The 15,220-nt window shown below is 37.5% G+C and overlaps 1 protein-coding gene across 1 annotated transcript; it reads right to left on the bottom strand.

The window, feature by feature from the left end:
• Window positions 1-8,205: 8,205 nt before the first annotated feature.
• Window positions 8,206-13,744, bottom strand: LOC110708297 (phosphatidylinositol 4-phosphate 5-kinase 1-like). The gene is made up of 8 exons (XM_021886396.1): window positions 12,093-13,744; window positions 11,787-11,951; window positions 11,516-11,681; window positions 11,216-11,332; window positions 10,933-11,126; window positions 10,722-10,840; window positions 10,495-10,579; window positions 8,206-9,386 (listed from the first exon to the last, which is right to left on the bottom strand). The coding sequence occupies exons 1-8, from the start codon at window positions 13,400-13,402 to the stop codon at window positions 9,080-9,082; spliced, it is 2,463 nt and encodes an 820-aa protein (XP_021742088.1). The 5' UTR covers window positions 13,403-13,744; the 3' UTR covers window positions 8,206-9,079.
• Between the last annotated feature and the right edge of the window lie 1,476 nt (window positions 13,745-15,220).

Consider the following 15,220-nt stretch of genomic DNA (forward strand, 5'->3'; position numbering starts at 1 on the left):
AATGCTCATGTGTTTGCTCTTTTTGTTTAACCCATGACCGAGGGTTTTTATTCTCACATAGTAATTAGTACGGACTTAAAATCGATTAAAATCTGAAAAAATCACAAAACTGACCTGGAACTGCGCACCGTGTCACTGTAATAACATCAGGCAAGCTGGGGTCGCACAAGACCAAATCAGGGAGATTCTCTTTCCTTTTTCTTTAACTGAAAAAGCCAAATTATGGTTTAAATAGAACTGCTCTTGGTATAACTGACTGGGAAACTCTTATTTTGAATTTTTATAACAAGTATTATCCTGCAGAGAGAACAGCTGTACTACGGAGTGCAATTCAGAACTTTTCCCAAGAAGCCGATGAAACTTTATATGAGGCTTGGGAGAGGTTCAAGGACCTACAAAGAGATTGCCCCCAACATAATTTGGCACAATTGCAGTTAATCCAAGCCTTTTACAATGGCATTGGAAATTCATCTAGAATAATCTTAGATTCTATAGCTAGTGGGAGGTTTATGAACCTTAATGTTGATGATGCAGGTTAGGTTATTGAAGATATGGCGATACATAATTCCCAATATGGGAATCCCAGAGGCTTTTCTAACAAGGGGAAGCATAGTATTGGCTCTGTATCCTTTTTGCAAGCTCAATTAACCTCTATCTGCAAGAAATTGGATAATCTTAGCACTGCTAATATAGCTAATGTTTTTGCAATTAATAATAATGCTAATGAGGCTTTCTGTGAAAATTGTGGAATTTTAGGTCATTGGGAACAAGATTGCAGGAGTTTCGTGGAGCAAGTTAATGCCTTTCAAGCTTATAGGCAGAATAACCCATACTCCAACACCTACAATCCTGGGTACCGGAATCATCCGTACCTTTCCTACCGGAGTACTAATGTTCAAAATCCACCACCACAAGAACCACAGGCGCCACAACAACAACAACAGAAATATTACCACCCCAATGCTGGCCAGAAGAACCAACCACAACAACCCTCCACATCTTCCGACCCTACTTTGGTAGAAATTAGAGCGATGATGTTGCAAGCAAACAGATTCAAATACTTGTTCAAGGAACAGAGATAGATCAATACGGTTCGAGCCATTACCGCAACAATCTCTCAGATCTAATAGGCGTTCAAAGAGAACTTTGTCATCTCCGTTACTCATCACCTTTCAATGGCCACTAAAGAAGACATTGAGAACATCAACAAATCCATTGAGACACTGTCTTCCATGATGCAAACCCTTACCACTAGGGTCACTACCATGGAACAAAACAAGGTCACTGTTTCCACCCTTGACAAACTGAAGGAACAAATGAGTAAGATTTCTAAGGCTTTCACTTATGTGGAACGGCCTCCCACTCCTTTGAATGTGAAGGACAGACTCCCTGAAAAGTTCTCCACTGCTGATATTCCAAAGTTCAAGCCTACTGACAATCCAATATTCCATTTGAAGGCGTTCTCTGCAACCATGGCTCTTAAGGGATTGGACGTAACACTCTTCCCTACGGTGTTCCCTCTCTCCTTAGAACATGCTTGCCAACAATGGTTCTATTCCCTAGATGCCAAGCGTACTACGACTTGGCAAGATGTCACCGAAAGTTTCATGAATCGTTACAAGTGTAACATTCAAACTAAAACTTCTGAACGTGAACTCTCCATTCTCAAACAGAAAGAGAATGAAGGCTTCACCGCTTACCTGAACAGGTGGAGGGAAACAGCTTCACTCTTGGTAGATCCCCCCAAAGAAAGAGAGATGGTTCACCTCTTTATTCAAAATCTGACTCATAAATATAGGGAACATCTCAAATTTCTTCCACTGAACACTTTCGAATTGAAGCTGTATATGACATCGGCATCAATATCGAGGATGAGCTAATAAAGACTGCTGGTAGTAACAATAATAACACTTGGAAAAACAAGAAGAACGACCATCCTACTTCTTCGTCTTCTAAGCACGAAAATACTACCAACAATATAAGCCAAGTTGATCTCAATGAAGTGTTAGCTCTTACTCCATTGCCCAAGAAGAAAAGAACTTACACTCCTTTAGGAATGACTTATGATGCGGCCTTTGATCGCCTTTACAGTTAAGGCCTAATCACACCTATTGGGCCATTTCCAGAGCCAAAACCTGAAGAAAGGAGCGCCAAATGCAATCCCAATGCCCATTGCAAGTACCATCAAGGAAGGGGCCACACTACGGAGCAATGTTGGAATTTGAAGGACGTCATTCAAGACTTGATGGATGAAAATAAACTTCCTGTCCCTCCAGGCGGCAAGAAGTAATGAATACAAGGCACACACATCCTTCGTGCAAGATTTCATGCTTTTTTTTTTATTCTTTTGTTTCGACCCTCTCCCCCAATAAGTCTAGCATAGGTTCCCGTTATCCATGTGTCTATGTGTCACATTTCTTACCTTCTTCATAAATGAGCATCTCTTTCTTACATTCGATCATAAAAAAAAAAATAAAAAAAAAAAAAAAAAAAAAATTGCTGAACTGAACACAAGGTACACCAATGATTTGAGGCACCTTTGCAACCCTGTCATTCCCCATTAACCACTCAATCACATATCCAGTTCTTCATCAACCACTTTGAGCCTCGTCTAACGTTTGGCCTTCATTTCTTCAACCCACATTCACTCAACCCTGGGATTTGAAGATGTGTAATTGTATAACATTCAAAAAGCAAGTAAAAAAAAAAAGTAGCAAAGCAAAAATAAAACAATGTCTAAAGGCAAGTGTTCCAATGTCTTTGATATGAACACGTCTCAAATTGCGTCTCTCATCGAGTGCTCGGTACCGTGCCTGAGAAACATGAATGCTAAGTGAGTGATAGACCGCATGATCTGAGATTGCCTACATTGATTCAAAAGAATGAAAAAAAAAAAAGTTCAAAGAAAAAAAAAATGTGTTGAAAATAAACTTGCAAAATTCAAAATTTTCAAATTCACAATTACACATCTTGGGGACTTCTCTCGGGTCTTGAGCCTTTTACCTCTTTCTTCCTTAAACCATCAACTTAACCACATTACAACCCTTGAAAGACCTCTTTGAGGTGTACATACACTTGTGCAAAGTTCGGTTAGAGCTACGTTCGGCCTGATTCCTAACGGATACGTAGGCAACCTCACATCGGGGTGCGGCCACATTCACATTCATATCAACATTCACATTCATATCTATACATGATCGAGTCAAAGAATGTCCAATGCTTATCCCTACCCATTTAGAGCTAGACTTGGGGGCTTGAACCCAAACCACATTAGCTTACCCAGCCTGAAGAGTCATCATCTTTAACTCTTCTCACATCTCTTTCCATCGCTATAACCCTTGCAGCCAGCCTTAGTATCACATTCACAAGCTTCACTCACACATCCATATCCATATCAATTATCCTTCCCTTTAAGAGCCCTTTATCATGAAATCTTGTTTCAACACTGTGCATGTTTCATCATATTTAAAACAACATTCAGTAGAAGAAACATTGTATACTTGCTTAGCTTCCTGACCTGAGCAATGTTCATTGTTTCGCATAATGTGCTAAGAAACATTTATATATCAATGATTTTTAATCATACAAAGCATATCGTGCTTAGCTCCTTGACCTAAGCAACGCAATAATCACTATACGTGCTTAGCTTCAAGACCTAAGTGACGTTCAAAATCGCTTCTTTACACCATATATGATGCTTAGCTCCCTGAATTAAGTTCATTCATTTATCGTGTCACATGATGTAATTGTCCTTAGCCTCCTGGCCTAAGAACATGCATCATGCATACATTATTTTCAGGACAAGCAATTCAATCCATACGATTCATTTCGTCTTGCTCAAGGAGGAGGTTCAAAACTTCTTTCCTTATTTTATTTTGGGGAAGTTCTATTACTTTTTCCAAGTTATCATCGAAGGAAGTTCGAAAATAAAAGTTCAATTTTCACATCTTTCTTTTTCGGGAGAAAGTCGGTACCCTCCACACATGATAAAAAATGACGAAAAATTTCGCTTTTGCATCTTCGTTTGCTTGAGTCTGCACACACACATAGACACACACACACACACACACTCACAAGTTATACATCAAGTCAAACTTGGTTCAAGTCAATCACAGTATATACGAGTCCATTGGCAAATTTATTTTTGCAGGTCTTATCTACAGCCCACGTCCGGGGACAAGCGGACCATCTACAGCCCACGTCCGAGGACAAGCGGACCATCTACAGCCCACGTCCGGGGACAAGCGGATTACCATCATTTCATGATGCAAGGTTCTCGATACACAGAGACTTGCAATCTCATCATCTTTCGACTTTCCTCAAGCATGGAAAGTATTATCCGGTGGATTTTTCTTCAAGTATAGAAAACCGCCAAGTCGGCTTTCCTCAAGCATGGAAGGCATTATCGGTGGAATTCTTCAAGCATAGAATGACACCATATTCATCAGTCGGCTTTCCTCAGGCTTGGAAAGCGTTATCGGTGGATTTTTCTTCAAGTATAGAAAACCGCCAAGTCGACTTTCCTCAAGCTTGGAAAGCGTTATCGGTGGATTTTTCTTCAAGTATAGAAAACCGCCAAGTCGGCTTTCCTCAAGCTTGGAAAGCGTTATCGGTGGATTTTTCTTCAAGTATAGAAAACCGCCAAGTCGGCTTTCCTCAAGCTTGGAAAGCATTATCGGTGAAATTCTTCAAGCATAGAATGACACCAAATTCGTTCATCGACTTTCCTCAGGCATGGAAAGTATTATCCGGTAGTTTTCTTCAGGCTTTGAAAGCTACCAAACTCTTCAGTCGGCTTTCCTCAAGCATGGAAGGCATTTCAACAAACGTCATCGAGTGGATTCCTTCAAGCTTAGGAAGCTGCCAAATTCGTTTGTCACCGACACACTGGTGCCAGATACGTATTCTATCCCGTTACTCTTTTATCTGTGGAATTAACATTTTTCTGCAGGTATCGGCGTATACAGAATGATTTAGGATCGCAGAACGTCTTAAATCATTCTCCATCCCTATCGACTACTTTGACTATCGTTTTCGAAACTAACGTTTCTACAAACTCAGTCAAAGTGGGGGCTTCTATAGACACCTAAAAATGTCTCCACAAAACCAAACCCGATGATAAATAACCTTTCACCGCCTCTATTGGACAGGTTTAGTATTTAATCCCGAGAGTGCTTAAAAAATCGTATTTTATTAAATTCATACTTTTGAAAGGTCCATGGATTAGTCTTGATGTTTGGTAAAAGCATAGTTTTTATTTTAGCCCAAACTTATTAATTAATTTTTAGCCCAAACCTTTTTTATTTTATTGTTTTATTATTTATTTTTGGCCCAAACATTTTATTTATTTTTATTTTATTATTTTCTTATTTTAGCCCGAATAATAAAAGTCAGAAAAAAGCCTGAAATTATCAATCAGCACTTAAAAAGCCGAAAGAAATTAGGGTTAAAAATGAATTTTGACGGAAAAATGGACTGGAAGTGACCGTGTCACGGTACAGTCTGACCGTGTCACGGGAACCCTTCCCGTCTGACGGTGGGACTTCCCGTGACACGGGAGGTCTGCCGTGACACGGGACGTTCCGTGTCCTTTCCGCGTAAACCCTTAACGCATTTTTTATTCCGTTTTCTGAAAATTTCCCGCGTCACTCCAAAACTGTACCGTGTCACGGGGAAGTGTACCGTCTGACGGTACAGTCTGACCGTGTCACGGTACTGTTTGACCGTGTCACGGGATACTTTTTTAGGGTTTTTATCATTTTAGGGTTCCGTGTGCTCCTTCAGCACATTTTCCCTATAAATACCCCCTCATTTCTGATGTACGGGGCGACCAGAATTTTATTATTCTTATTTTCTCTCTTCTATGCTATTAACCTAAACACTAGCCTACCCTTTTCACTTCAAAATTCCTTCTTCAAGCACTCAAAGGAGTCCATATTTTACTCGAGGTTCTGTCCTTAAGCCAAGGCGTGAAAGGTAGAATCGTTTGAGGGTTTGGCCCCAAAATCAACTTTAGTTTTATTTAATTTAATTTAATTATTGTTTTATTATTTCCTTGAAGTTACTAACTCGTTTATTATTTTTTAGTTGCAAGCAAACAGATTCAAAGTAAGGATCATGCTCTTTTATTATTATTATTATTCTAACAATTTTATGTTGTTGGGATCGTGATTAAATTGGTTTTTATATTGATTTTATTATTTTTATTATGATCACCATATTGCATGTTTAAAGGGAATATGTAATTGAAAATCACGACTAATAAGATAATTTGGACAACCGGTTTAGGATCCCTCTTAATTATTATTAATTGAAGTGATCATCAAATGTTTTAGAATTATGTGTGCATTAATTTTGAACCAATTTAGCTAAATAATAGTTTGGAGCGAATTGAATATTTTGTTTGTATGCCTTTGAGATCACAGGAATGCTTTTCAATATAAGAATCGAGTAGAGGCCAATACGAGCGAATGTGACTCCATGACTTACTTCGTACCATCATCCCCGATCCTCCTTTCATGGTTCCGAACCATATGGAGTTAATAATCTCATGGATTATGAATGGGGTGTAACCTTCACGGTTCAATCGTTGTTGCCTATCGTTGTCCCTTATCGTGGTTGCCTTTTTATGATCCGTGATCGGTTTACAAGTTCCTTAAAAACTTGTTGGCGGCTCCCTACTTTCCTTGTCCCTAATCGTATTATGTCAATTCCCACTTCCTATGAGTGTCAAGTATATTCACCACATGCTTTTAACGTAGGCGCACTTCGAGCGACGCCTACAATAGTCCTAAGGGTTATGTTTATCATTTTCCTTAAAATTATACATTAACAAATGTGCCAAATACAGTGAAACAAAGAAAGTCATCATCTACATTTGATTTTATATTACAAATAGTTCAAAAGATAAAGTAAAAGCGGCATAAAGTGGGTGGAGTTTTCAAAAAGTCATAGTGAAAGCAACATAAAATTGTAGGCCGAAATGACAAGAGAAAGACTAGTAAGTTGGGCATGGGTCGGGCCCGCCTGCGGGCGCAAGGGGGCGGTACGATAACGGGCCACTGAGTAGTGGAGAATGGAAACTAGAGAGAGAAAGTTAGGGTTTGTAAATTGTTTAGAATTTTGTTTCTGATATGGGCCGAAAGTTGTGAGTCTTGTATTAGAAATTTTATTTTTTTTACAAAAAATAAATTTATAAAACGGATTCAGGTCCAGGTCTGGGAGTTAGACCCAGACCCAGATTCGTTTTTTCCAACAGGACCTGGATCCGACCCGGACCCGTCGAGTTTAAAATTTGAGGACTCGAATTCGTGAAAAATGGATTTGGATCCACGGATCTGGGTCGGATCCAGATCCACTGCCATCCTTAGTAGCGGCCCGACACGGCACGACACGAGGAACGAGGGGTGGGTCGTGCCATGAACAAAAAAATAAAAATTCGGCACGAGCCCGCGAGCAGCACGAATTTTTGGCCCGCCAGCACTGCCTGCCAACCCGACCCATAATAATAATAAACTATAAATAATAAAAATAAAAATAAAAAAAATTCATAATAATATGAAGTACTATAAATAATAAAAATAAATTAATATAAATATTAAAATTATTTAATTAAAAATAAAAAAAATAATGTGCTGGTCCACGACTCGGCACGACCCGCTAGGCACGTAAGCTATGTCGTGCCGTGGGATGGGGTGTGCCATTTGATGGCCCAGCACGACACAGCCCGCCATCACCCAGGCCTGACACGACATGACATGACACGAGCCACCTTTTGACATGGCACGATGCCCAGCTATAAGAAAGAGTAACAAATGATTCATAGACACTATGTCATGGACGCTAATTCTATATTACTTAGGGCTTGTTCTCATTTATTGAATTCAGCTGAACTGAACTGAACTGAATTGAATTGAACTGAACTGAAATGAATATTTTATAAGAGAAGAAAATTAGGAGCTGAGCTGAACTGAGTTAAACTGAATTGAACTGAACTGAATTTCAACATAAGAGAATAGGCCCTTACTCCGTTTTTACAATTGTTTCTTCTTTTCTCTAACATCACCCCCAAAATCAACACAAGTAATCTATAAAATTAACCAACACAATAAACGTTCTTGTAACAGTGACACAAGCTCTTGACATCTATTCAATATGTCAAAATATTCAAGTACTAGGTTAAACATAAAGACAAATGTCCTAATGTCTCATCTTAGTGAAAAATCCAAATAAATCATTAAATAGAGCATAAAAAATGCACCAAAATTAGAAATAAAGAAATTATCCAAATAATTTATGAAGATCTTCAAGCTCCAGCATTGTAGAATTGTTTCTTTCAAATTTAAGAGGGGACAAGAATAGAGAATGAGGGGCCAATATCCCCACTTCTTTAATATTATGCTTTTGCTCTTCTTTTAATAACCCAACCTCACTGCATAAAGCAAAACCAACCACATTTTTTTGAATTAATGTTGCTTTTTTTGGTCAGCAAAATCAAAATTCTATGTTAAAATATTACAGTACATTACATTACAATTAAAAAAAAAATTACAAAAAAAAAAATGAAAATAATTTCACTATGTTATCCAAACTTTCCCTTTCCTTTTTAACTGTACAGTTATTTTGAATTTTCCTATTTCCTTCTTTTTACTTCCTGGCAAAATAATCCAGGGTAGGGAAAACACAAAAATAAAATTTAAAAAAATTCCAAAAAACGAAAAAAAAAAAAAAAAAAAAAAAAAAAAAGATACAAAAAATAAATACAAAAATTATGCTCCCCAATGATTGTTCCCTACAATGTACAAAATGTATTCACCCCCCTTTGATTAATCTCTCTCTTCAGTATAATGGCTGATCCCAAAAAATTCAGCCGCCATAAAAATTGTATTAGTAGTTTAGTACGATATGATGCAACGAGCCATTGATGGTTTAGATGAAGCTCATTGAAGCCGTGTTTTAAGAGCCCCGAGTGCTGTGCTTCTAGGGGGTCCGAGGCCAGGGCCAGGGTCAGGGTCGCAGAAGCAATCAACAATGTGTTAATGGTGTAATCTGATGATAGGATTGTCCTTGGTTCTTATGCTTACTCATCTTCCACAAAGACGCGATGCATGAAATCCCGGAACCTTTTGGAGTAGAGCTTTGGATCCACAGCTGAAATAAGGGTGGGATCCACTTGCAAGGACTTGTAAGCATGTTCGAATTTTTTGATGATATCATAATCTTGGAGGATGTCAATGATACCAAAATAAAGAATTACTTCGAATACCTCCCCACCACCACCATTTCCACCAGTTACACTTCGTGGAGTTCCATTCCCTTCGAATTCTGCCCGTGATACTCGCTCTGCTCGTGCAGGCATGTTTGCTCCTAGCCGGATGAAAGGTCTCCTGTGATTTAACAAATCACAATAGCACGGATTAGAATAATGCTGATAGAGACATGATTACTGTATTTTATTATCAATATTAACATCAAACGAATTTCTTACTACTAACTACTACATTAAACATAATTCACGTAGTTTGACTCGTGATGATCATGACAGCAACTCTCACAATCTGACTATATCACCAGTAAAACTCTTGACGTATTCGTTCATTCTCATTATTTATTATTTTAGTCCAGCTTATACCTTATCACCACATAATTTACACTAGTATTTGGTTCGTTTGATATGCCATGCCAGTCATGTTCTGCGGTTGTTAACAGAAGTCCTAATCATCTACATTATTGTAAGCATACTAGATTTTCTTTTTTTGCAAGTATTCGACAAACTCCAACTTCCACCTATTAGAGATTACTACACATAACTGAAGATAATAACAGCTATTACACCGGCCAAAAGCATAAATAGCATAAACTACTCATATTACTGCAAGGACCGCTAAAATTATTCAGATTCGTAAGAACGATTTACTGCCACATCACAACTTAAAGGTTCCAACAATATATTAATCAATTTGAGCAAATCAAAGGGCTAAGTAAGCAGTATATAGCATTTCCAGCCTGTCAACTACCAAATTATGAACCATTCCAAAAAATTTTGACAGTCCATTTTAAATTGGACCATATCCTACAGGTCATATATATAAACAAAGAAAATGACAAACAAACAAGTTCCTTTCATTTTAAGACAATTCATTCAAGGCTTAATGAAAAACTACTACGTCAGGAGACCAAAATCTATCAATGCAAAAAATAAATGAGATTAAACAGAGACATTCCAATGGTCTGTCTTACAGTACAGCATAAACAGCAGTAAATGCAATGTCGACGACTGAGGGCAGAAATGTAGACAAATCAAGGGTAGGAATGTTGGACCAGTACACTAATTAATCACTGCCACACAAAGCTTAAGAAAATACGCGGGATCAGATGATTTCCCATCCCAATGTATCTTATATTAGTAGCAAATCAGATATAAGGAAATTGATCTTCTGGTTGCAATATTTGAACTGAAGAGAGAATAAAAAAAACAATGGTAAGAAGACTTACGTTCCCTCCATTATGCAGTTTGAGTCCTGCGTAAATATCTCATACCCTAGAGGCGAACTCTTATCATGATTTGTACCCCCTCTGCCTGGAAAGAGCCAAAGAAACAATTCAGTAAATATCACTTGTTCAGAGAGGCTACTCATGTGAACTCAGCCAAAACAGAAATATCGGAGGTAATAGTATTAGTAATGAAAATACAAAAACATGTAAGAATGGCAATAGTATACCAGTAGGAGACAATCCTGGCTCATTACTGGAACAATCCTCACGGAAATGAAGACCGATCAACAGACTATAATCCATGATTTTCTCTGCCTCTAAGAACTCGCAATCTCTATCAACTTGACTGTTTTTTAAAAATGTAAACCATTAAATAAATGCAAAACTGAATGAAACTGCAGTTTTGAACAGTTGAAACAAAATTTGAATGAAACTGACCTCATGAGCTCTTGGAACCAAGATTGCTGTAAGCGAAACACAAATTTTAGGTCAAGGTCCTTAAGGGTGGTAGTCTCATCAATTTCACCTTCAGGTTTGTCAATTGACCGACCATGGGAAGAACCTTTTAAATCAAATCTTTTATGAATCCGGTATTCAGAGTGAAACAAATTTCCCATAACAATGAAGCGAGTCTATCGGCCATCAAAAAAGGAGAGTAACAATTAGTTTTTCAGCACACCAACAAATTTGTAAGTTTACTCGATTTAGGGCAAGATAGTACCTTCTGACCACCTACTGCTTTGAGTTTGACACAATGCACACCAAAGAACTTTGTTACCAATGTGTTCTTGTATTTGGCAACATGGTCATAATACTTAGGCAGCATTTTGATGAGTACCTGACATAAATTCCCGCAATAACCAATTATGAGAATCCATTTTCAGAAATATTATGATTACTCTCTCATTATTAATATACTACATGAATGAACCATTATGAGTTGTAGTATTTGCTCATTTTTTAATATACTACATGAATGAATGTCTTAATTAACAAACCTATTAGACAAGTGCAAACTGACCTTAACCTCAGCCTTCTTGACAGTTTTAATCATATACCGATCATCTTGAGTTAGATAGAAGCAACTTCCACTCTTTCCAGGGGAAGAAAACTCTCTCAACGCGTCACTTCCACAAATAGCTAACATATACTCAGCTGGATCAATCCCAAATAGTTCTCTCAAATGTCTAGACATCCATATCAGCCACATATGGCAACAATGAACAAAGTCAGCAGATTACACAAGCAAACTGAAGTTCGATCATGACATCAAACTAGTACAATTCATTCACCTGAACACCATGGGACAATAGTCTTTCCATCTGAAATCAGCTGATTGATGTGGTGGTGTATGTTTTGATCCTTCAGGAGGGAACCTAGTCCAAAATTTCTCCTTAGGCTCAAAATCAGAACCCTTAAGATCCCGAGTTTTCGAGGCATGCTTCCCAACAGAATGCCTATACATTATCAAATTCAAAATTCAACCCACCATTCAAAATCAACCTAATTACCTAGAAACAATGCATTCATGCTAATCAAACTCAAAACACAACAATCATAAACCAACAAAACAAAACCAATGCTAATAATGTCATTACCTGATACCTAACTGCAAATTAAGCATAAGCTCATAATTCTTATGACCTTTGGAAATGGGTTGTCCAGGCTTCTTAATCTCATCACATCCACCACCATACCAATACGGCGTTGAAGGCGTTGAACCCACATTTTGATTACTATGATTACATACAACAACATTCATATCCCTAGGACTTTGACTCCTACTCAAAGCACCCTTAGGACTCTTCTTAGCACAACTACTAGCAACCCTATACAACTTAGAAGCCTCAGAATTATCAATAATATCACATGTAATATCCCCAGCATCCTCATCCGCTTCCCATATACATATCCTTGGAAAATTCACCCCTCTATCCGACACACTCATCCTCCCCCCATCCTCCCTCTTAGCATTCGTCGTAACGAAACCTTCATGATTAGTCCCACTCCCATTCCCATTCCCATTCCCCCAATTGCCGGCATAGGTGCTACCATCAGGCCGAGTAAAAACCCCGGCGCCTTTCGGAACACCGTTCTCCCAATGCCCTTGATACCTATTACCATTAGCCCAAATCAAAACCCCTTTCCCAAAGATCACCCCATTCCTCCACTCCCCAACATAAACATTCCCATTACTCCAAACATATTTTCCTTCTCCATTTTGCACATTCTCCTTCCAATCACCATCATACAAATCACCATTAGCATACAACTTTTCCCCTTTACCACTCTTCTTATCACACACCCACATTCCTCTATATGTATCCCCTTCTGTCCCTGTAAACGTCCCTAACCCCTCCATTCTCCCTGACTTGAATTCGCCTTCATACGTCACACCCGACGGCCATGAAAACCTCCCTTGCCCCGTCGCCTTCCCTCGCCGCCACTCCCCCTCGTACATACACCCATCTGACCACAAATATTTCCCATTTCCATGAGGTACATTCCCCACAAATGTGCCTGTGTAATAATCCCCATTTGCCAGATTCCTCTCCACCACCTCCGGCACCTCTAACTCCGGCGACACTCGCCGGAGACTCGCCGGAGATCGGTTTCTCATCTCGGCTGTAGGTAATACAATCTGGGTTGGTTTCTCTTCTTCTGAAGATGAAATCTCCTCCTCTTCTTCCTCTTCCTCCTCCTCCTCTGCTTCTTCGTCGGAAGATTGTGTAGATTCGGAGTACTTTGTTGTTGTTGTTGAAGCGCGTGAGCATAGACTGTAGGATCTTCTGAGTGTTTTCAGCTTAAGGGTGTCCTGCATTTTGTGCACCGGAGAAAGTTTTGCTGTTTTCGACAACGGTTGCTGTTGTTGTTGGTGGTGTTGTTGGTGTTGTTGGGCTGTTGTCATGATGAAATCAAGTATTGGGTAGTCGGAGATTTAAGCATTCTTTGATTGTTTGATTTGAATTTTGTATTGTTTTGTGAGTTAATTAGTGAACTAAAAATGGATGGTTTTTGAGGTGGGATTTTTGGAGAAATTGGTTGGATTTTTGTTGGGATGATGATGATGAAGAAGGAAGTAGTGTGTTGTTTTTGGTTTGAAGAAAGAGGGAGAATCGAGAGACAGAGAAGACAATACAGGAAGAAAATGGGAAAGTGTAAGAATGAAAGAAAGAAATTCAGGAGAGAGAAACTCAAAGAGAAAGAGAAAGGCCGGCTATACGTTTGAGAGACTACTTCAAAATTTTATTTTTAAAAAAATAAATAAATAAAAATTGTTTGAAAAAAAATTATTTTTAATAATAAAATTTGGAAAATTATTGCCATTATTGATAATCATAATAATTATAATAATTTTTATTATAACTGTAATTATAATAATAATAATTTTTATTATAATTATAATACTAAAAATTTATTATTATTATTATTATTATTTATTTTGTTTGGTGAATCTGACTTACAAAATAAAAAAAAATTAAAAAAAAAACAACAAATTTTGATAAAAAAAAAATTATTAAAAAAATTTTGATTTTTTAAAAAATATATAAATAAATGTTATTTTTGGTGATTTAATAAGTAATGGGGGTGTTAATAATTTGGTTTGGTGAATCTAAGTGACTAATAAGTGACCTCTCAAAATTTTATTTATTTTTTTTTGTAAAAAAAAAAAGAAAAAGATAGGGGCTAATAAATGTGATTTGTTATGCCAACAACTTAATTTAATTGAGGTTATTATAATGAAAGAGAATTTTGGGAGTAGTGACATAGCATTATAGAAGCATCATTTATAAGGTTGCTGTGTTTCTGATTTTGGTTTAGTTTTGTGCTTCATTTTGGGAGGAGTGACTACTTTACGACTTTTGATTTACTACCAATATTTTATTATTTGAACTTATAAAATAGGTTTGATTTTTTAGTTTTTTTACTCACGTACAAAGGTCCCTAGAGGTCTAACTATATTATGTACTCGTAATTTGTAATATGTAATCGGAGTGTTGATCCCGGTTTTTAGTTTTTACTACTCCTTCCGTTCCTAAAAGAAACGATCATTTTGGAGAGTTTTCACAGGATTAAGAAATTTAAATGGAAAATACAAGTGTATGGGAAAGCTAATAAAAGTACATTGAAAAAATACATTTATAAGGATTTTTTTTTTAATAGCAAAAATGTTTCATTAATTAAAAGGCATACGACATCTACAATAGAGATTCGACGTTAACAAATACATAAGATATTGAATCAAATAGAATTTTCTTTCATAAAAACTACGATCGAGTAGATTTTGCACTGCGGAGCATCTCCCGCTTATATCACTGAAAATTACAGCCTTGTTGGAGAGACAATCTAACGATCCTTTGTAGCTGTGAGGATGTTTTCCTTCTGATTCATCTGTTCGTATTCGAAAACTTGATAACCTTTTCACCAACGAAATCATTTCACGACAATCCATTAGATCTGCTACCATGGATTCATAACTAAGAACTTTCTCCCTCGAAAAGAGGAGATAAACCTTGTCTTTCGAAGGAGGTCGAAAAACCCTTGTCTTTCGAAGGAAATCGGAAACCCTTTCTTTCGAGGGAGAAAAATTCCACTGGTTGTTATTCGCCTATTTCACAGAATATCACTAGATCATCAGCATGCGATCTTGTTGGACTTGCCGACTTGGACTTATTGCATTCATAGGTTGATTGCATAGTCCAACAAAAGCATAAAGCTAACAATA

Source organism: Chenopodium quinoa, unplaced genomic scaffold (genome assembly GCF_001683475.1).
Source record: "Chenopodium quinoa cultivar QQ74 unplaced genomic scaffold, ASM168347v1, whole genome shotgun sequence".
Taxonomy (NCBI): domain Eukaryota; kingdom Viridiplantae; phylum Streptophyta; class Magnoliopsida; order Caryophyllales; family Amaranthaceae; genus Chenopodium; species Chenopodium quinoa.

What these genes read in the sequence shown, in the direction of transcription:
- LOC110708297 (XM_021886396.1), bottom strand. Translation starts at nt 13,402, where the DNA reads ATGACAACAGCCCAACAACACCAACAACACCACCAACAACAACAGCAA. An exon ending in AATTTGCAGTTAGGTATCAG is followed by an intron (nt 11,952 to 12,092) that starts GTAATGACATTA and finishes GATAATGTATAG; the next exon opens with GCATTCTGTTGGGAAGCATG. An exon ending in TATTGTCCCATGGTGTTCAG is followed by an intron (nt 11,682 to 11,786) that starts GTGAATGAATTG and finishes ATGGATGTCTAG; the next exon opens with ACATTTGAGAGAACTATTTG.